This window comes from Leptosomus discolor, chromosome Z (assembly GCF_034619465.1).
Source record: "Leptosomus discolor isolate bLepDis1 chromosome Z, bLepDis1.hap2, whole genome shotgun sequence".
Taxonomy (NCBI): domain Eukaryota; kingdom Metazoa; phylum Chordata; class Aves; order Leptosomiformes; family Leptosomidae; genus Leptosomus; species Leptosomus discolor.
The window spans coordinates 6,690,295-6,711,967 of NC_141419.1; the positions used below are offsets into that span (position 1 = coordinate 6,690,295).

Consider the following 21,673-nt stretch of genomic DNA (forward strand, 5'->3'; position numbering starts at 1 on the left):
GCAGGAAAATGCTGGCTAAGAACACCGAAGAGAAACGACTGCCTTTCTGGAAGGGGCCAGCGGGCCTGTAGCCACACGGGGCCCTGAGGACTTCATGGGTCCCCTCCTAAGACAAGCATCTGCTTCCTGAAAAAACTAGAGGCTGAGCTGAAGCGGGAAACTTCCAGAGCCTGATGTTCGCAAGGGCAAGAACGAATAAATTTATGAACGAGTCATTTGGGGTGGGAGAGCAGGGGGGCTGAAATAAAAAATAAAAAAAAAAATCATCGCTCTCTCCAGCCCACGAGCATTTACAGGTTGCTTTCAGGTGTCCCTTTGCTTACCAGCCACAGCCGATCAGTTTAGTGACCCCGAATTCATGCTTTGCTGTACAGCAAGGCCAAGGAATTGCATATTGGCAAGAAGCAAACTACCAGAACACAGTGGAAAACTTCAGAGCAAGAGAAGTTATAGGCAAGACCCAGTTTTGGGCTTCCCGGATCAGGCTGGTCTGCACAGCTTCCACTCATCCACTTGCTGCTGTGATACGAAGTGGAGGCATCAGGACTAGGCCAGTTTCAGTCCCAATTTCTAAGCCAGAGTCAGAAAACATGACTAAACACCCCATGTACAGATCTGAAACAAGCTCTTAGATCTTCTGAGACTCGTCTGTCAGTGCCTAACACCACCTTTGTTTCACTCTGTGATTTTAAGTCCACTGAGAAAGAGCGTTCTTAGTCAGCATTCTGGAAACGCTGAGCTCTTCCCTCTCATGTTTTACCTGCTTTGGGATTTGGTTTTAACTCCAGGCTTTCTTGATCTGTTGCATCCAAAATCTTGTATTTGCTTTTTCTTTTGGATTTTCCTTTTCGTCTAAAGGGGAAGAAAAGGAATTAAGAGGCAGCCCATTTCTAAAAAAGCTGGAAGAAAAAACAACTCTGATCTTCAAAGCTAGAGTACTTGCTTACTTCAGATTATGTTTGTATCACAAAGCAAACCATTAAAACATTACTTTAGTTGCACATTTATAGGCTAATCCAAATCTTGCTTCTTAACTGAACCCAGAGTTCCAGGACTTCAACGTTTCACCTGAAACACTGAGTGACAAAGCTAATGTCCCAGGGCTACGCCGATGACCTGCTGGGACAACAGGTTTGAATCTTTCACCTCTTAATGCAGCCACTTGGCTCTGAAGCACTGATACAGTGAGGGTTATGGCCTCAGTCCCACCTCTTGCAACAGCAGATGACCATCCAGGATAAGATTCCAAAGGCAACCACAATGACGAAAGATGCAATGATCACATACAGCACACTCCACTCTGAAAGCAAAACACCCCAGAGATAAAGACGTTTTGGCACCTCATACAGTCGACAGCGTGCGCCTTCGATGACTATTCTTGGGCAAGAAGAAGAAAGGCCTGACCCTCTGCAGAGTCAGAGCCTAGCATCCACCACCGACAGCACTGACTCACCTACGGCAGCCAGAGGCTCGAGACCCAGCGTGCGGACTCGCTGCACACGGGCATTTTTCAATGGGCGTGGATTTATAACATTTGCTTGCCCGTGGCAGGAAAGCCTCGTATGGGCACGACAGAAGAGAGCCGTGATTTATACACTAGGAATGACCCATCTCTTCGTGAGGGTCTGAAGAGGAGTCGCTTCCCTATCAAACAGCGCCTGCCTAGAAGGTAGGCGTAGCGAGACCAGGGCAGGGGCTATCTCCTTGTGCGAGCATCATGCCAGAGCTACGGGGGGAACGCAGGTACCTGTTACTCTGCCTGCCCTGGGTTTCAAACGTTTGCTTTCCGAAGGGGAACGAGCCCAGGAGGGTTGCACGTACCACAGTTGCTTTCACCGTCTCCCATCTGCACCCTGACGAAGTTCTCCATCCAGAAGGGGTCACAGACACAACGCTTGGTGAAGGAGTCGCAGCGCCCGTGCTCAGAGCAGTTCAGCTGACATGCTAGGGACCAAAACCAGCAAGGTGAACTCAACGACTTGTGCACGAGGCAAAAATGGGACAGTACAGTTCAATATGGCCAACCCCCATAGGCTCCAACTCAAATCTAGTCACTCTGTAGTTCATCCATTGCTTAGGAGTAAATCGCAAGCAGCAAGAACTGCAAACATAAGCCCCAGCCCTCTGCTAAACTACCAAGTCCCACTTCACTAACAACTAACACACATAACGTCCTGAGAACATCTTTCCTAATAAATCATGATTCTGGTATCCAAGTTAGGGAACCTGTGCATTTGTTAAGTAGATGTTTTTAAATAAGGTTTTGATTTTCAAGCTCAAACCCAGCCTGTGCGACAGACAAGAAGCAAACAGGTCCTTTAAAGGCACCAAACAGAACTGAAGAGTGGCTTTTGAAGGCCACAAAATCGTAAGACTAGGAAGTCATGAAAATGATGACATCATTCTAGTTTAAAATATCTACCTGATCAGCAAATGACCCTCACAGGATGGAGCTCATAAAAGAAAACCAGCACTAATGTAAAGTTGTAAAAAAAAAAAAATGATAGAAGGGAAACATCTCCTTCAGACTGCTGTATGTGCTGCAGCAGAAAGGAGTAAGTTCACAGCCACCAAGATCTGTAGTTCTATTGTTTTCAGTATGACACTCATGTCATTGCTGTACATCACTAACACTGTATTTTAGTTTCCTAAGTATCAACCTGCTTTGGATTTTGTGAATTCTTATCTTCCCAGCGAGTTACAAGTAACCATTCCTACGAAGCTGAACACTGAACAGACAGAACCAATTGGTGAATAACCCATTAACATACAGTCTAACAGACTTATGTTCTGTCTGCCATTTACTAACCCATGAAAGCTACTGGAGCGAGTGTATGGGTGTGTGCGCACACAGGTGTTTTCAGCACACATGAAGGTCCTTATTCTGGCAGGGGGGGAAGATGTCAGCTGGTACGACAGCAGCTCTTACTTACTGACTGTGTTAATTTCTAACGCCCGGAAGATGAGGAAGTCTGACTGTTGTTTCCGTAGTTCGTTTTTTAGCGTCCAGGCTACCTCTCGTCCTTTGAATATCTGATGGGGAGGCTGGTTCTGTACAAAAAACACCATCTTCGTGCTGGAAGGCAGACAAAAATGATTATCTGCTGCTTCTCTGAACATCAGGCAGAGAGGCATTTTCCCCAGTCTGTCATCAGAGGGACCTACTCAGAATCCCAAATTTCTTTGAAGACTAGACTTCTTTTCCATCTTGAAAGCAATAACAGTAGACCTGGTCATACACACCATAGAAAACCCTTCAGGACATCTGACTCATCCATATTTTCAAAACTAGGGCTGGACTGTTCTTGAGTTTGCTAATCAAGCACATCTTTGCATGTTCACGCTAAGCATACAAATCCCTAAACGTTAAGGTCCCACCATTTTCATAATCTCCTCCCTCCCTCCCTGTAGGATCCTTCGACCTTACTACACATGGAACGTGGGGGCTCACTTAACTGCTCAGCACAGGGCTCCAGCACCAGAGAAGACCGTGAAGGTTTACGGTCTTTTGCAAAGCTTAGTCTGAATGCGCGAAGCGTTACAGCCAGAGAAAGGCACAGGCGTGGAGGATCCTGCATCTTTTACTGCGTTAACGTTGTGATAGAAGAACCCGCTCTCCTAGGCTTGCTAGCCTTGCAGAGCCCCATGTACCCTTCAGATTCACAAATGGATGGTTGGATGTTTCAGATTTATTACCACGAGTGAGCCTGTGAGTCAACAGGATATTAGTGAAGCCCTCAGAGTATGTGAAAAAAAACCAAACCAGCCACCAGAGGAGAAAGATCTTTTTTAAAAAGTACAAGTTACTTAGATAGTTGAGGCAAAAATGAGATCTTAAAGCCATCTGTCAGAAAATAATCTTTGCTCTTTTATAGCACTTCCCACTCTTTTGTCTACTTAGTAAACACATAAGCACAGGAAGCACTAATTACAAGAATCCCTTACTTGCCTTGCTCAGTGAAGAACAAGTGTAGCTGGCCTGGTCACGGCAGACACAGAAAGGCAATACCACAACAGAAAGTGCTGGATCTTCTGTTCTGAGCTCTTTAGGTTTGCATGGACAATGAATTCTGATTTTACTGCTACAGCAGGCAACACGGACACGAAGGAACTGATATATTACTGAACGCAGGAAAGTGTAAAGTATAACTGCAGATTTATTGCTGACTGGCTGCACGACTTTAAGCATGTCCCTTACATCTTTTTCAGTGCTTTATCTACCCTAAAACTACTCCACTTCTAGTAAAAATTAAGTGGATATTACACTTATTTCGACAGATTGCTGCTCTGCCCTCAATAAGCTTGTTGCCGTGCCGCTCACGTGCATGTTGAGGCCTCCTCAGGCACACCCACAGCGACAGGACTGCTGGTGGCACAGAGATACGTGCAGCTGCTGGTGTGACAATGCTACAGCGCCCGTCACTGAAGTTTTCTGCAGAACAGTCAATTTGCCAGACCAGCCGTTTGCGCAGAGATGGAAAGCTGAATTCCATCAGGTACTTTCATGCCAAAGCGGCGCGGCCAGGATCCAGCTGGGCCAAACCAGCCCTCGTAGGACTTGCTGGTTACTGTACCCGGGGCGGAGCAACACTGCCCAGGCAGGCAGCATGACCTGGCCTGCAGCCCTGCCTGCAAGCAAACTTCCACTTGTTTAGAAGAGACCAGCTGTAGTTTACTGCAAGCTAAACAGCAATCAAAACCAAGTTTTCCTTATCTCTTCAAACAAAAGTTATATTGCTTTTCAACATTTTCTTTCACATTAAACTGAAGCAGTCGCATAGGCAAAGCTAACAGAAAACTACGACACTGGCGTACAGGGCTACTGCCATGGGGATTGCTACATCACCACCTCTGGTGTGGCGTCTGTGCTCCGCCCAACTACTCCTGTACCAAGCCCCATTATTTCTCCAGTCATAGATCACAGCTGCAGGACATCCTTCAGACAGTCTTCACAATTTTCAAAACCAATTAAGATTAGTTCTTATTTTACAGATCTGGGGGGCAAAGACATTAACAGCCACAAAGAGCTTTCAAGGACAACGCACCATCTCCAGAGGGAAAGATACCCCAGACCTGCTTGGCAACACTCCTTGGCTGACCCGAGCAAGCAGGAGTATAAATTTTAAGCAACATCTCCACATGTTCTAATCGTCCAATCTGCTTCCCAAAAGAAAGCAGCCCTTGGTTTACTAAATCCTCAAACAGTCCCTCTCCACGTACACTCACAGGCGAGCCCTACCTTTGTTCAGTGTACGCCTGGATCTTCTGCACAGTAATGTCCGAGTCGAGGACCCCCAGCAGAACACCTATTTGTCGGATGAACATACCCTTCTGCCTCTCGGTCAGCTGGCTGACATTAACGTCCAGAATTATCTCCACAAGGTTATTTTTCCGAGGATCTAGTGGGAATGTAGAGAATACAGAACTTCTATATAACGGTCTGGGTACAAGTCAGGTTTCCAGTATCTTCCCAGAGTGTTTCTGCTTTGAACACAGAATTACAGAAGCACGCTGTAGGAAGGGATACAAGTCTATGACCTTCACAGGTAACAGCAAGCAGTAAGAGTCAGCCCCCAAGAACCACATGAAAACACACTCACATCCCCCAAAGCTTTTGACTGCTACAGTTCTGAGCTGGACTAGACTACACGTTTTAATCTCAGTACACTGCATCCGAACAGAGGACCTGCTAGTGCACCGTAGGCAAGAGTGGTACAGCACAAAACCCAGACTCACCAGGTTTGACTTCCACTGTGGTCCTTTCCACATCACTCTCTCCTTTGGCATCAGTTACTCTGAGGTGGAATGTGTAGGTCCCTTCTACCAGATTGGACAGGAGGAGGACGGGATGATGGTCTGAATTATTTAAGACTTCCTGGAAGGCAGAGCAAAATAACGATCAGGAAACAAGGGATCAAAGTAGCATGACATGTTATCGTACTGAAGGATATCACTACAAGGTAACAGGTGCAACAATGAGCTTTACATTTCCTCAGGAGCTGTCAACGCTACCTTTTGTGACGCTGCAGACTGCCATTTAAAAAAGAAACCTCACCCCAGCTGCAGGGCTCCCCTCGTCCCGCGTCCACAAGTAGCTGACAATCCCTTTATCATCAGAAGACTTGGATCCATCCAACTCTGCTGTATTTGTGGGCAAGGTGACGACAACATTACCAGCAATCTTTGCAACTGGCGGCTTGTTTATCTCTAAGCAAACAGAAAGAAAGCAGTTGGAGAAAAGTCTGCTAAGACCCAATCGAAAACTACTGCATTAGACCTCCACTGTCAGCCAGAAACCCCTACCTAACCCTGAGGGAAGAGAAGGGAAATTACGTCCTGCTGGATTCAGCTGAAGATACTGTTCCTCCAGAAGAGGGTAAACCCCCGACTTGGAGAAGGCCATTTCAGTGCTCTCCACATTATTTTCACCCATTCCTTAACACTTACTGTGCCTCTGAACACAGGTTTTGCTGAACTGCTCAGAGATAACCTGTGTCTCGGGCAGCTCTGCTCACGGCTGGACATACCTTCTTTGACAATGACGTTGACGGAGCTTTGGCTCTGCAAGTTCCTCTCATCTTTAACCGTCAGAGTGAACTCGTATGTCCCAACCTGAAGGCCTGTTACAGTGGCAATGCTGCTGTTGGCATTCTCCAGCTTGACACCATCTGGGCCCCTAACCAAAGCATAAGAGGATCAGTTTAAACTTTGCATAGGCCAGGGGAGCTGACCTCGCACCAAACAGGAGGCTCAAGCTCAAGCAGAGTTTATGGGGATGCAAACAGACAGCTGCCTGGAAATGCAGAGTCCATGACAAAAAGCAAAATTATTTTCTCCAGTTACAGCAAGATAATCAAAAGAGTAAGTGCAGCTTTCAGAACAAAAAGCATAATTTCTGGTGGTTTAGTATTTTGGCTATTTTTAAACCAGGGGACCACTCATACCAGCATTTAAGTAGGGTTTACAAAAAGTGGTACTTTCAGCAAAATTGGCTTGTGAACTGCACAATAAGCCACTTTTTTTTAAGAAAAGGTATAGAGCAAAAATAGTTCCTTCATATTATAAGAGCTTTGCACAGACTCTGCATTAACAAACAGAAAAAGCTACTGCAAGTTGCTCATAGGCTTCTTCCTGAATTCCCTAAAGCACCTCAGGGAATTTAGAGTGTGAAGGGAAGCATGACAATGAGAAGAGCAGAGCACTGCCTCATTCAAACATACTGCAAAAACATCGTTAGACGGCCCTGCTGATGTTTGATTACAGAGTCAGCCTCTTCGTAAGACCAAGACCACATTATATTGCTGTGAATCGAACATGGTTGGTCTCTTCTACAAGCCACAACCACCAGATACTTGCACGAGAAGAGTCTGGAAGACGATACACACCGTGTTTTTTCCCAAAGAAAGGAGACTATCTTCTGGTCATCTGAGCTCTTGCTGCCATCTAGAGTGGTGCTGTCCACAGGAAGAGTTAATTCTTTATCCGGACCAGCATCCGCCTTTGGGGGCTTATTGTTCTCTGAAAAAGGATAGAGTATTTTTCATACACATGCCATAGAAGGTGGAGCTTAAACCCCCAGCATTAAGAATTTTCTCCATGATTCCTACTATATTTCTTGCTCACTGTCTCAACCTTGCACTCAAAGTGAGGCTAAAAGCAGTTAAGAGTTCAGATCAGCGTTCCGTTCACACATCTGCAGTAAAATAAGAATGAAATCCAGAAGTTCTGATTTTTGCTCTCAGTCTCTAAGTACTACTCCACTCTTCCCGCTCCTATTCCAGGACCTAGCACTGTGAGCAGAAACAGCTCCTTGGAAATGCAATCCTGCCATTGTGGTGGGATAACATCAGTTAAACTACACTGTGTAAAATAAGAGAACAGCCTAGAAAGGCAATGCTCCTAGAAACTTTCTTTTGTTTGTTTATCAGCAATACACCAGCCCAGAATGCTCCTATATTAGAGCAGCTTTTCTGAAAGCAGCACAAAGCCACCATAAGATCTAGAGTATGCTGACAGATTGATGCTCGCCTCTAACCCCTGGAATGGAAGTGGCAAAAGCAGCTAAAGGCGGCTTACCTGGCTGGACTATCACAGTGACCTCTGCAGTGGACTGGTGCCCAGCAGAATCAGTCACTATTAGCTGGTAAGTGTAATCGCCTTCTTGCATTGCAGAGAGCTGTAAGACCGGTGTCCTCACCCCCTTTGAGAAAACATATTCATGTATTACAAAGAATCCTTACACAGATGATGACAGACCAGAAGACTCTGCTTCTAAACCAACTATTATCAGCAGATTCAAGGGACTTATTACTAACTCCTGCTATGGGGCCAGAAGTCTGTGCCACTTAAGCATGCAAGGCACTTACAGCTGAATTTATGCACAGCCACAAGGACACTGTTGTGGAACGTAACGAGAATAATGCCATATAGGCATGCAGACCTTTTGCAATTCAATAGTTAGCAACTCGGGCAAAACCTCTGGGGAGCCCTGTGCAAGTCATACACGCTGTGAACCTGATTCATGGACTTTCTTACTGCATAAATTTGACAGCAGTAATAATCTTTAAAAGAAAAACGAGGATATGGAAACAAGTTCCAGCTTTTACTGTTTAGGACTGACGAGTGCCTAGCCAGTATCAGCATAGGTTAGGCTCCAAGGTTCAACTCAAAAGATCCAGCCCATTGTGCCTGCCCAGCTTGGGAAACGCGTGAGCTGGCACAATGGGGTATCCTGTGCATCTAAATGCCATCCTGACTGATAGTTACCTAAAAGGTCACACAGTCTGCTGATAGCACCTAAGTATCCCTATTACACCATCACTGATTTAGCCATCACTGATGTTCTGAGAAGTCAGCAACTGAACAGAGAAAGAACACGCCTCCCTAGCAGGCACATAGGTTAAAGGGAGATATGTGGGCGTGATCAAGTTGTGCTGAGACATCAGAATCCAAAGCCATCGAACTCTCATCTCTCTCAATCCTCCATTCTTCAGCACCATTTCAAAACTCAAGAAAGGAAACAGGATGCCAATGAAAACCTGTGGCTAGACTGGTGCACCAGCTCAGCCACTAAGCCAATGCCAGCTTCATAGGGATTTAGTTTTAAGTATATATTTAATCATCACATGCTTGCTCTGTAGGATTATAAGAAACATTTGCTAACAGTCAATTAAAAATGGTTTGATTAGAGAAAAAAGCCAGCTAGTGAGTAATCCAGGTCAAGTACCAGAGACATGCACTGACCTGCATCTCCATCACCTTCCCTTTGCTGTTAGGGCTGAGCAGCCACTCGTAGCTGACAATGCTGTGATCATCGGTGCTCTGATTCCCGTAGAGGGTGATGGAGTTCTGAGGCAGGGTGATCACTTGGTTTGGGCCTGCATTTGCTACTGGAGGATAATCCACCGCTTTGTTCACAGTCAAGTTTGCAGTGGTGGAGTTGCTGGCACCATCTGAGTCCACTACTGTTAGACTGAAAGGGGGGGGGAAGCAGTGAGGAGTCATGATTACCAGAGCTGAAGACAAAATACTGTCTGGAGTTAACTGAAATGCAAAAGAACAGTTAGAAACTCAAGACACTTAAGGACAGGATAGTAATTTTTTCAGGAGTGAAAAAAACCTATGGCTTGAGGCAACTCCTCTGCTTTTTCTGAGTAGAAACTTCCTCCAAATGCCCAATTATCAGCCTCAAAGCAATGCAAGAAATTCAACAGTCGCATCCATCTCTCACTTGAAACCTGTCAACTAGTTCCAAGATAAAACAGCACTAGTTTTATCAGCTTTCGCATACAGTTGTGATGGAAAAGATCTCCCTGAGTATGACACTGCTTCCCAATAGGAAACATTCATTAACATGGACACAGAAGTTCATCACTAATCCACAAGTGGGCTGAACAGAGCGTGCCTCCTCAGGTAGGCTAGTTAGTACCACAAAACAGAACTGCTTTTTGCTAAACCTGCATCTGAACATCAATCTGATTAGTTCATATACCAACTGCTTAAGAGGTAAACAGTGTTCAGTTATAGGTACTCAGGTCTATTTTATTTTAAATAGATCTGCTGATGCAGGGCATGGACATCACACCAAAATGCAGACTAAAGGAAAAACACAGAACAAACATGACAGTAAAACCAGCTACTATCTTTTACTCAGGTATGTGGATAAAACCATTAGGCCTCATTCACTTATCTGGGACAAACACATTGCATTTAAAAACTGGATTTAAAGACTGCATTTCTTCCTAAGCCTTTACCCAAACAGTTTAGATTTGACATTTCAAGAGACATTTTGTAGCGCTGGCAAACCATTCATTCCTGTCTGCCATCATCTTAAACTAGCACTACAACTTCAGAATAAAAAGTAGCTGGATAGCTTATCTCTTCTGAAGTGAAAAGCTATGAAACTACCTGAAAGTGTAGGAGTGGAGAGAAAGAGTACATCACAAAATAGAGTTCTCCCCTGTTGGAGGTTTTTGGGGGCTGGTTTGTGGGGGTGTTTTTCGTGGGGTTTTGTTTGTTTGGCTGGTTTTTTGTTGTTGTTTTAAACCAGACTAATACTTCAGGAATCTTGTACATTTTACTCCTAAGGAATGAGAGCTGATCAACTCTTCCAGGCATAACCTACCTGAACGTGTAATTCCCAGGCACCAGGTTGGTCAGCGTCAATATGGCAGTATCACTAGAAACCTTTTCCTCCCGCAAAGGACCCTTCAGTTCTTCCCAGTGATAGCTGACAATTTTATCATCATCAGTGCTTTCTGTTTCAATCACGGAAGAAAACGCACAACAAAGAGTTGGAAAAGGCTGCTTCACAAACCCCAGGTGTTCAGTGCCCTGCTTCAGTACTGGGCTTAGTGGGCAAAGGCATTTTTGGCCCAAGCCCAGAGGTCTCTATTATGCTCAGATACCCAAACTGTATCTCTCCTCTACCCTGTTTCACAGGTCTGCTTGAACAGCCTTAATCCCAGGTTTGTATGTGTGCTGAGGGGAAGACAGAAAAACCCAAACCAAAACCCACACAAAATAATACCAGTTGGGGGTAAGACAACCCAAACGTATTTAAAGAAACTCCTGGAAAGCTCTAGTGCAGGCCAGGATCAGTAAGGGTGGCATGTTAGCCAACTAACACGTTCAAAGCTTAACACAGGAGGCCAGTAACTTTGACTGACAGTAATTTATTTTTTTAAATTATTATGCTAAACAGCAACCTCTAGAGCTTTTCCTTTTTTAGGAGACTGGCTCGGGCCAGTGCCCTTCAAAAGGAAACATGGAGAGGCTGTCATGTGCGTATTCCCCTCTCCTGGCAAGAGAGGCTGATTTTTATTTTTTTTTTTTAACCAAAGTGTGTTTCATAGTGTCACAGCCAGCTCCTCTTAAACTTTAGTCAAAGGGCCAGCCCAGAATCAAACAGACAGAAACCAAGCTTGCTAGACTACTGCATTTAAAACTGCAAGTACTCACGGCTGCCATCAATAACAGTCGAAATGGTTGGCAGTGAAATCTCCTGGAACTGTGGGGACACGATGGCAACAGGAGGCTTATTCACCCGAGGCTCTGCAACAATAACCGAGCTGTTACAATGACATCTACAGGCTGATCACGATAAAAAGCCCCGGCCAAGGAACTCTGCAAAACTACTCTCCCTTTGTGCACCAGGAGCAGCAAGCAGAATACATATTGCACACCCTCTTCCCTCTCCCCAGCGCTATCTACCCCCTCAGTCCTGCAGTCAGCGAGTCCAGGAGAGGAGCCCAAAGCATGGAATTGCTGTGCCACACAGCTCCCAGACAGCCACCGGTCAGACAGGCCGCAGAGAACTGCGCAATCAACGACAGTGCTTCGTGCTTTCAGCAAGTTATACACCAAATCGGGGAAAGAGTGCTAACAAAAGGGATTTTAAAAAGCAAACAGGTGAACTGCCACCACATTAGTACTCTGGAAACGGCTGCCTGCATCAGTTCTCCCATACTGGGTCAAGCATTCAAGCACATGCCATTCTAACAGAGCAGCACCTAGAGCTTCTTGCCAAAGTTTGGCTGCTGCTCTGAAAAATGAATGATTTCGATGCACGCTGCCAGCTGCAGATTCACTGCTTATAAGGAAATGATCAGCAAGAGCATCCAGAAGGCCAGCCACACACTCTTGCTAATTGAGAGAGTGCAAGAGCACTTCTTTGCCCACAAAGGTTGTAGAAAATGTCTTACTGAAGCGTGCAAAATAAAGGGTTTTTTGCATAAAAGGAGATGCAGAACCTGTGGTTGCCTCTTCACACAGACCACCTAAAAAGTGAGACCTGGTGAGTAGCACAAGCTACCACATCTACACCAGCTCATCTGCAAACCACATCTTACAGCAAGGAGTGAGATTTGACTTAACCTGCCTGTGGCTGGGAGTGATACTCTTTACTGGACAGGGAATAAAAGAACCTCCAAAGGAGCTTCAGAGCTCTTCATTGTTTGCTCCTGCTGCTTCAAGTTTTTTACCTGGTTACAGCTAGTTTTTATTGAAGCAGCGGCCTTCAGGGTGAAGCATTTGCTAAGCACTTTTGCATCCGTATTCCAGCTCTTTTATTGAGCGGTTGGCCTATATGCAGTACAGCAGAAATAGTTTTGTATATGAGCAATAGTTTCACATCTCAGGAAATGACTTAACACACATCCATGTATACTGAGTCCACAGCACAACGAGTCTTCACTACGTTAAACCAGGGTCTGGTCAAATAAGTAACATACCACGATACAGCTATCATGGTTTGCCAGACAGATGAAGTTACAGAAAAATCCAATTCCACCAACTCACTTGGATTCACTGTTACGTTCACGTAACCCTCACCACGTGCGTTTTCCCCATCAACAACGACTTTGAATTCGTACAGACCAACAGTAAGCTGAAAGGAAACACACACCATTATTTACCTTCAGGATCGTAGCACCTAGTCAGGAGCTATTAGAAGGTCATATCACCATGCTTTGGTACAGTAGCAGTGGAAAAGACAGGCAATTATGCTTCAACCTACACATACACAGCAAAGGATGGCTTCCACACCAAAATGGCATTACGTATCTCTTCGTTTACAAAGCCTATGCAGAAACCAAAGTCTAATATTTCTTCCTACCACAGGTGCCACAGGATTGTCAGTCAAGCTTTATTTTCTAGCAACAATAGGCAAACACAAGAGAGATAACAGAGATTAGTTCAGGTTGCCTGGCCACAGGAATCTGTACTAGCAGATTGCATTTGAGATGAGAAAGGCTGCATGTAAGAGAAGAAAATCTCTTCTTGCGTGTTTTTACAAAGGAAAGTATTTCTTCTCTTCCTTCTAGGTGACATCAGTCAGGCAATCAGCCCTTCACTTTTGAACCAAGATGAGGACTAGGTGCTGGACAACAATCATCCTATCTGGAAGGCTGAAACCCCGACAGAGATAGCCACGCTCCTCTTGAAGGGCTTTTCTCTGCATGGTATCATGACTAAAGCCTGTAGATTTTTTCCAAGTGCAGCAGAATCCAAGATGCTCAAAGGAGTATCTCATAAATACAGAACTGTATATTCACACGGTATTTAAAGCTGTTTCCTTGTTAAGAATCCCCATGTGCAGAAACCGGCAACGCTCTCACTGTTAGAGCTTGTCTAAAAGCAGCAGCCAGGGACATGCTACAAGGTACTCCACAGCTCTCATTAATTGAATCAGCAAGTCCCTTTTTCAGTGGGTAGTACAACGCTTCGGACCTAAACAGACCACCACACTGTTTCACTAGCAGAAACATTCACAACGCTTTGTCAATGCTAAATTGTGCCATTTGTATGGCTTGACACACTGCTTGTAGGCAGCTTTTAGATCCTGAAATCAATTTCTTCTTTCCCTCATGCCAGATCAATCTCCTTTTTACAAGAGACTTAGAAGAGGGCTTGCAGTCAAATGTTGGCTGCCTGCCCATCATGCAATTTCCTATTCATCCTGAAATCACATACAAGTCTTTCCTGGCTGCTAGGCTCCCCATCTTCTCCACTTGGCATTTAACATAACAGGATACGAACCAGCAAAAGCTTTACCTTAGATAACTTGAGGGTCTGGGAGTGCTTCCCTTCCATTTCTCCACTGTAGTCTTTTGGATGAGTAATCAATTCCCACTCATAAGAATAAGTGGTTCCTTTAAAAAAAAAAAGTCCAGACATCTGCTTTTAAAAGACTGCCTTTCTGCCATGCTAAAGAACAGCAAAGGTATTAAACATTTACAAGGTATATTCTGCTGCACTACGGAGAAATGAGACAGCTTGGAATTTGGGCTACAGCTTTTTGAGAATATACCCAGGAAAAGAGACAATCTGTGTTTCTAAACACATTTACTCTGGAGACAAAACCCCTCTTTCAGCCTCTAAGGCATTAAAGAGCTTTGGAACAATCACAGCTCAGGACAATAACAGAGAAAAGTCTTATTGTGCCCTCAAATCCTGCAGACACAACATAACACCAGTTTTTGAACAGGAACACATCTAGCCCTGTTGCTGCACAACACAGAACGTGCTTGCCTCGCCCCTGCAGTCTCCCACTGCTATCGTGGCCAGAGCTACAGATAAGAACTTTACAAATACCTGCGAGCAATTTGCAAGATGAAACGGGGAGTATATAAAAATGCGTTCAACTCCCCAAATCAGATTTCAATCCACCAAATGAGAGATCATTTGCTAAGACAGCTTGTCACCTATCAGCAAATATCACAAATAGGTGCTGAAGATCCACCGTTTCCTCACACACCACTTTGAGAACATGCCACCTCCCAAACCTAATGACTTCGTAGCACTTCCGATGTTTTTTGCATCTTGCTATTTTCTGTGAGAGGCGGCATGAGGCAATAGCACAGGGTGAAAAATTTCTACAGGGAAGTGTTCTCTAACAAAAGACATTTTCAAGATTGTCCTTATTTAATGCTGTATATAACGCCTATTTGCCATTTCACCATCACGAGCCCTTAGCAGAATTCCCAGGGAAGCCTTACGAGGTGGTGGTTCAGGAAGCACAAACGCATTCAGCCGAACTTCATTCTTTGGCAGGGTCACTTCGACGCTGTCTCCAGCGGAAACTACCAGCTCCTTCATAACTGAGAGAGAGAAGCACATAATTGAAAGAGGAACAGGAAAAAAAAATAAATACATACTCGAAAACCACCTTAGCTTTGGAGTCTGTGAAATAAAAACCAGCTACAAATGGCTGTATTTTGTAAACATCCCACCACTCAACATAGCTCCTGTTTCAGGTTTCGCTCTTGTTGTTAATGCAAAAGCACTAATGGGGTTTGACAAATTTAAGACAAGCCCAAAATTACTCAGTCATCTCCCTCCCTCTCTGCAGATACTGTGCAGATCCTGCTCCTTTTCTAAAGAGCTGAAAAGTGACCCTCGGGCCCTGTGCAGGGGAATCTACTCACCCAGGTCCAGAAGGACGGGACGGGTTTTACCTGACAAGTTTTTGGCAGAGAACCCAGCTGCAGTCTCATGGCACAGCAAGACAAACACTGCTATTTACCAAACTGCAATTCCAGATCTTCACAAGTATATGAAGAATCCACGGTATTTCTTTTTCGAAAAACTGCTTGGGGGCCAAGAGGTTTTTTTTTTACAACTGCATAGCTACCACACTGAGTGTGGAAACTCAAAATACAAACCTGTTCCTTTATTTATATTTTCTTTTCTGCTCCTGCTTAAGAATTTTCTTGCCATTTCATTTCAAATAAATTGACAAGTAGTTTGTTTTTAAAGACCACAGCAGTAACCTATGGCCAGTGACAATTTTTTTCTGCTTGTTACTAGCATTAAGGTAACCAGAAAGTTGACTGCATTTCTGAAGAGTACCTCTCGGTCTCCTCATCCTCCTCTTCCCTTTCCATTTGCTTTATCTTCGTCTTTTTACTATTAGGCCTGAGAATCATCCACAGAATTAACAAGAATTAAAGTTGCTTTACCCTAGTTTGACCCTGTCAAAGACAATGTTTCAGAGACACACACCAAAAAAATTCAAGTTAAAAACGATGTGGAAAATGTCATTAAACATTTAGCCCTTCTTTCATTGTCTATTACCTACTGGAATTAACCAGTAAACTAAAAGAAAATAAATTCATCAAATTCTTCCCCCCCTGCAGTTACTCCAGACCTTGGGATATTATAACTCCATCCAGTCTTTCAGCTGCAAAGAGTTCCAAGACAAAAGGAAATCTGATCTCAGTAGGAAAAAACCCCAAAAAACAAACAGACAAAACACCAAAACCCCACTTGGAAAATGTACCCTTCACATCATTTTGCTGCAGAGCAAAGGAAAGCATGGGCTAAGGGCCAAGTACTGTTCTCCACGGCTGAACTGTGCATTGACATTTCAGGGACAGAAGAGAATCAGTTACACCCCATTCTGGGCAGGTATTAAGATTTCTGCTCAACTTGATAGACAGCAGTGCATCGAGGCTACTGAAAAAAAAGCTCCACAGGGCTATATGCCTTGCACCATGTCTCAACTTTCATTTTGGAAATCAAGATGTCACCATTACTTTCAAGCTGTTCTTGGAAACAGATCCAACGGTCACATGCAGAGTTATGATGCCGAAGTCCCATTCTCAGACCTCATGAGTTAATGGGGTCCAACCAGCACGCGCGCTGAAGCATGTACCTCAGCACTTTCTCAAAGGTACCACAATTTCTGAAATCATCTCCTATTTTTCAGTGCTGCAATGGCTTGTCACCAAAACCTGAAAAGATGACAAGTGAGCACTGCATGTTCTCACCTGGTGCGGCGGCAGTAGTACTCGGTGACGCAGCAGCGTCGGTCCGGATTGTAGAAACGCTGCCATTTGTGAGAACTCCACTCGGCACAGAAGTAGCCGTCTGCATCTTCGCTGGGCCTTTTGCCAGCACGGGGCTTACCGTGGGCAACACATCTGAGGAGTGAGGATGGACTGAAGCATCACCTGGCTGCCCAGGCTTCTTGCTCTTCCCTGTGGCTGTCAAGCCCTCTGCTACAGGATTGGAGAATGTAGCCAACACTGATGGTTCTGGTGCAGATGTTGCTCTGTGGATCTGCAAAGGAAAAAGTTGTCTTAGTTGGATGTGAACTCTGAATGTCAGTTTTGTTTTACTGTGTTCAAGTTGTACTTCTCCTCCGCCAGTTAAGGAGGCTGAGAAGTCCCTGGTTTGTTTTTCCCAGAAGCAGGATGTTTTACTGCTTCCTCTTCTGTCTTCTGAATTGTTTGTCCGTGTTCTTCCTCCATAGCAGATAAGCCATTCCTAGCTCAGCTGAACACCAAAGACTATAGATTTAACTACAGCATCTTAAGTACCACGGCTGTTGATGTGGCAAACATAAGTTCAAAACTGCAGTGAGTGGAGATAAAAGAACAGAGAGGTGGGACAAGACAGAAGTGAAAAAAAAACCCCACCCAAAACACGGACCAGGAACTGGGGTTCATTCGGGCCATGTACTTTGGCCATGTATTCCTTTTTCTAAAGCGCTGCAGTTGGCAAGCACAAAGCAGGAGGATTGCAATGGCATTTTTGTGTAATAATCAAATCATTGCGGCAAGGGGAAATTTATTTCAGAATCACTCTTCAAAGCAAGGTGACCTGACACAAACAGTTCCCTGCGTGCATGCCACAGGAGATGCTGCCGGGGCAGGGAGCTGAGCTTGCGGGCAGAAAGTCTGCTCACATCCATACCGGATGAGCCACTTTATTGAAAATAATCAAAGTGGCAGGAACAATTTCCTTTCTTTCATCAGAAAATTCCTTTCACAGTACCTAGCCACATTCCAGTTCTTAGCCTGCCAGGCAATACTCTTGACAGTTTACCTTCCACCACGAAGTACATGTGCGTAGCACATTTTGTGGAGCTAACTATTTTGAGAACATCTGCTAAATATTTAAAATTTACCATCTTTGACTTGGGAATCATTTTGGAGCTGAATTGCCCACCACTACTCCCCGCTAGAGGAGCTGATCAAAAGCTCATATTGGAGGAAATATTCTCAAGCTTTTATACCACGCTGTTGGCATCCAGTCCAGGAAAGAGGAACTGGAAGAGTGCTCTAGACCACGGTCGGCAACATCTTGGTCAGTAAATAGGCTGGGCTTCAGAAAACACTAAATGCCAGTTGTAAAAATAAAGCCATGGTGTATGTACTAAATAGCCTGCCCGGCCAAGAGTAGCAATGAAGGCACTGAAGGCTTCTCTGCAAGGTTTTTTTTTTTATTGCAGTCAGGCAAATCATTTCCTTTCCTCATATCTCAGCTAATCTTCCCTTGGTCACAGAATTTAAAACATCTCGACTCATTTGTAGGTTTGATTAAGATCCAAGCTTTACGGACCAAAGAATCAAACACTATTTGTGTTATGGACATCAGCTGGTTTTCTCTATTTGCTTAATGAAACTATGGATTCTTTGGAAGAAAGATGCAGGCAAAACTGGCACGTCCCGAGCAGGAGCATCTTACACCCATTCACAGCTCTGGTCAGCTCAGGATACTGACTCCCTTTTACAAAGTATGCGAGTAAGATAAAGTTCAAAATGCTGGCATGACAGGAGGGGAACAGCCAGGCAGGAGCTCAGACATTCGAGACGCTCTTTAGGAAAGGCACAGGAGCAGAAAATCTCCATGACTTCATACCACTATGAGAAATCACTTTTTGCTTGGCAAGAATCAACCCAGCCCGGTCACAAGAACAGCTGTCACAAACAACGCGCAGGAGACCAGCATCTGCCCGCTGGGCACAGCGGCCCAGTCACCACTTGGTACTATTTTCAGTGAGACAGATGCTTCCTTGACTCACTTTTTTACATCTAAAAAAAACCACTTTACAGTGAAGAGAGATCCTCCTCCTCCCAGAAGTCTTCAGGATGACTTGACAGCCAAATGTCTGCAGAGAGCTTGAATTAGATAAGCTTTGCCTGGGGCAACATAACAGCAAAAATGCCTCTAATGCTTGCAAGCTGAGACATTTCTTATCTTTACTCCATAACCCTGAATTCTTTAAAGCGAAGAACAGACGATTTCATTCTTGGGGATAAATGAGGAGGAGACTAGAAGTTTGCCAGCTGTCCTATCTTATTAGCTTAGAAAGTAGAGAGGAGTGGCATATTGGCCTGAGCGAAAATAGCAGCGCCACACACTTTTGATCCTGACCCCTAACTGCCTTTGGCCTGGGATAAGCAACCTGGTCTTCCTGTCTGAGAGTCCTACATCTCTAAGATGGAACTAGAGCAGCTATGAGCATCAGAATCTGCACTGAACCTAAGTTACTAAAAGAAAAATACCTGTGTTCTGGCATTTTCTTTTTTTTTTTTTTTAATTTAAATGGGCCTTACTTTGCTAAGCCTGGTCTGAGTTTACAAAATAGGCTCTTTTCAGCTTAGATTGTCCTTAGTTGTTTGCACTAGGTGCCACGTCTGTGAGGACCCTTAAGACAAAAATGTGGGTAACGTCACAAACTGCAACAGAGTTAGTGCTGGCTGTGAAGACAGACCTTCCCTCCTTCCCCGTAGGGTAAAAAGCACCCAGGACTATCAGGAAGCACGACAGCGAGAGTCAAACACTGGGCTTGTTATACGGCCAACAGCCGCCAGAATTGTGAGTGCAGGAATGAGCTCTCTGGTTCTGTTGGAACAACTCCACTTTAAAGGCTGCAGCTTTTTCCAGCCTGCCTGCAGAGCTGCTGCAGTGCTGCAGCAGCAGCCTCTCTCATCAGCAGTGCTGCACTTAAATACTTCTTCTGGTTGGCTATTAAATGCATTGCTGTATTTTAAAATTGACAAGTTTTTCTACTGCGAGGCAGAAAAAATTGTGCCTGGAAAGTGTCACTCACTTTAAGGGAAAAGCACAAATTTCTCTTCCTTAGTCAAGGGCTGATGAGCAGGGCGCACTGTGCTCTACCCCGGCACGCTCTCCTTCACCTATCTCTGGTTCCACAGCATGGACACAGCAAAACCTCAAGTTAATGCTAGCAGCACATTAGCACATGACATTGCAGACGGCTATGGAGCTATCAGAACTGCAAGGGGAAAATTAAAACTCACCGAGGCAGTATTTTCCTAAAACTGTTGCCCGACTTCTCCCCAAGTCTCTAGGACCAAGGGAAGATTTGCCTTCCACACATTCAGTGCTCATCAACAGAAAAGGAGAATATGCACATTAATTTCTTTGTCCCCTTTTAAAAGGGAGTTAAGATCCACTTTGACCTCAAATGTCCTTTCCCACTTCAGATGTTTGATGCTTCCAGGTATGAACCGCTTGGCACGCAATAACGATCCAGTACTCTCCCCACCTTTCAGCCCATCCACCAAACCTTCTTAAGGAATTACAGCATTCACCTGCTGAAGCCATACACTCCATGTACAGGACCAAATCTAGCCCAGGTGAAATTCTACTGATTTCAGCATGTGTGTAACTTTACTTATTTTGGCCCATAACCAGCCCAACTTGGAAAAACTCCCTGCTCTAGCATCTCCCTCCTGCTAAGGCTGGCCATGTCCCAAGTACACAGGTTTGAATGTTATATCCTTGGCCTAAATTAAACTGCTCTCAGATCAGAAATGCAAGGACAGCTGCATAGCTTGCCTTGTATTTTGCAGGTGAGAGTTGGATGGTTCAATAATCAAGGAATTAGCCCAGGGCTGGGTAGAACCAGCTTCAGCTCGATACCCCTGTTAAGGTGGATTTTTTAAGTCCTTCTCCTCCTCAACAACTCCATCCTAAACCTCAAAAATATGACTGCCAGGAATTCCATCGCAGCCAATCTGTTTTTAGTAAGAAGGTTTTATTTTGATGAACCTGCATTTTGTAGGAGATAAGGACTTTCTTAGTAGCAAGGAGAACAAAAACCTTTCCCCAGCATACATCCAACAGCGCACCTTAATGCCAATGGCAGCGCTTCCTACAGATGGGAAATCCTGGATACTCTGCAATATTCGGAAGCCAATTAATCCATGTAATTTAATATTTGCAACCAGTTCAGCGGACAGGCACTGAATAGTAATAACACGACAGCTCGGAATGCAATGCTGCAAACCGAACAAGCGGGGAGATAAAACAACTATTACCCAAGAGCAACAGAAGACATTTAAAACTGGCTGCGAAGTCTCCCAGATGTCGCGCGCATAACAACTGAGAGAATGGGGTCACTTTGTAGATCTCAAATGTTAGGAGGAAGAAAGAACAGGCAGGGTGGGAATGCTGCAATGCTGTGGGGGAGAGAGAAAGCTGAGATCTTGAGTCAGCCTTAAATGCTGTGAGGTTCTGGAAAATCAAACATTTGTAAAGTTTTAGTGCACGATTTCACACGCCACCCGGGCTTCCCTGGAGCTCTCAGCAGCGTCCCTTGGCTGCTCTCCACATCCTGCTCCGCAGGGTGGTGGCTCAGACCAGTCACAGCCCTACCTGGAGCCAAGAGTGGAATGCAAGGGAGAGAAACAAATTCGGTCAAATTTCCAGAACAAAAATGTAACTACAGGAAAAGGCATCAGGCTTCAACAGTGCCAAATCCTAGAAACACGGCAAAAGGTATTTAAGGAACAGTGTCACAAAGTAGAATTCTTTCTGTTTCACCACCATGTGTCTACAGGCTTTTTTGTATGATAAGGCCCAAAAAAACTACTTGCAGATTTAAAAACACAAACATCATTTAACAATTCAAATGTGC

At 44.6% G+C, this 21,673-nt stretch overlaps 1 protein-coding gene across 2 annotated transcripts in view; it reads right to left on the reverse strand.

Annotated features, from left to right (window-relative positions):
• The window catches only part of KIAA0319L (KIAA0319 like), a 31,914-nt gene that overhangs the window by 2,842 nt on the left and 7,399 nt on the right, over positions 1 to 21,673 (reverse strand). For both annotated transcript variants that reach the window (XM_086480478.1, XM_009946845.2), the window contains 17 exons: positions 16,770 to 17,061; positions 14,997 to 15,098; positions 14,053 to 14,150; positions 12,799 to 12,886; positions 11,461 to 11,553; positions 10,625 to 10,757; positions 9,244 to 9,472; positions 8,077 to 8,200; positions 7,386 to 7,518; positions 6,528 to 6,676; positions 6,056 to 6,207; positions 5,737 to 5,875; positions 5,240 to 5,399; positions 2,934 to 3,076; positions 1,822 to 1,944; positions 1,210 to 1,300; positions 761 to 852 (listed from right to left, as the gene is read on the reverse strand). In XM_086480478.1, coding sequence (XP_086336604.1) covers positions 761 to 852; positions 1,210 to 1,300; positions 1,822 to 1,944; positions 2,934 to 3,076; positions 5,240 to 5,399; positions 5,737 to 5,875; positions 6,056 to 6,207; positions 6,528 to 6,676; positions 7,386 to 7,518; positions 8,077 to 8,200; positions 9,244 to 9,472; positions 10,625 to 10,757; positions 11,461 to 11,553; positions 12,799 to 12,886; positions 14,053 to 14,150; positions 14,997 to 15,098; positions 16,770 to 17,061 — 2,341 coding nt within the window. The remainder of the gene's footprint in view (positions 1 to 760; positions 853 to 1,209; positions 1,301 to 1,821; positions 1,945 to 2,933; positions 3,077 to 5,239; positions 5,400 to 5,736; positions 5,876 to 6,055; positions 6,208 to 6,527; positions 6,677 to 7,385; positions 7,519 to 8,076; positions 8,201 to 9,243; positions 9,473 to 10,624; positions 10,758 to 11,460; positions 11,554 to 12,798; positions 12,887 to 14,052; positions 14,151 to 14,996; positions 15,099 to 16,769; positions 17,062 to 21,673) is intronic.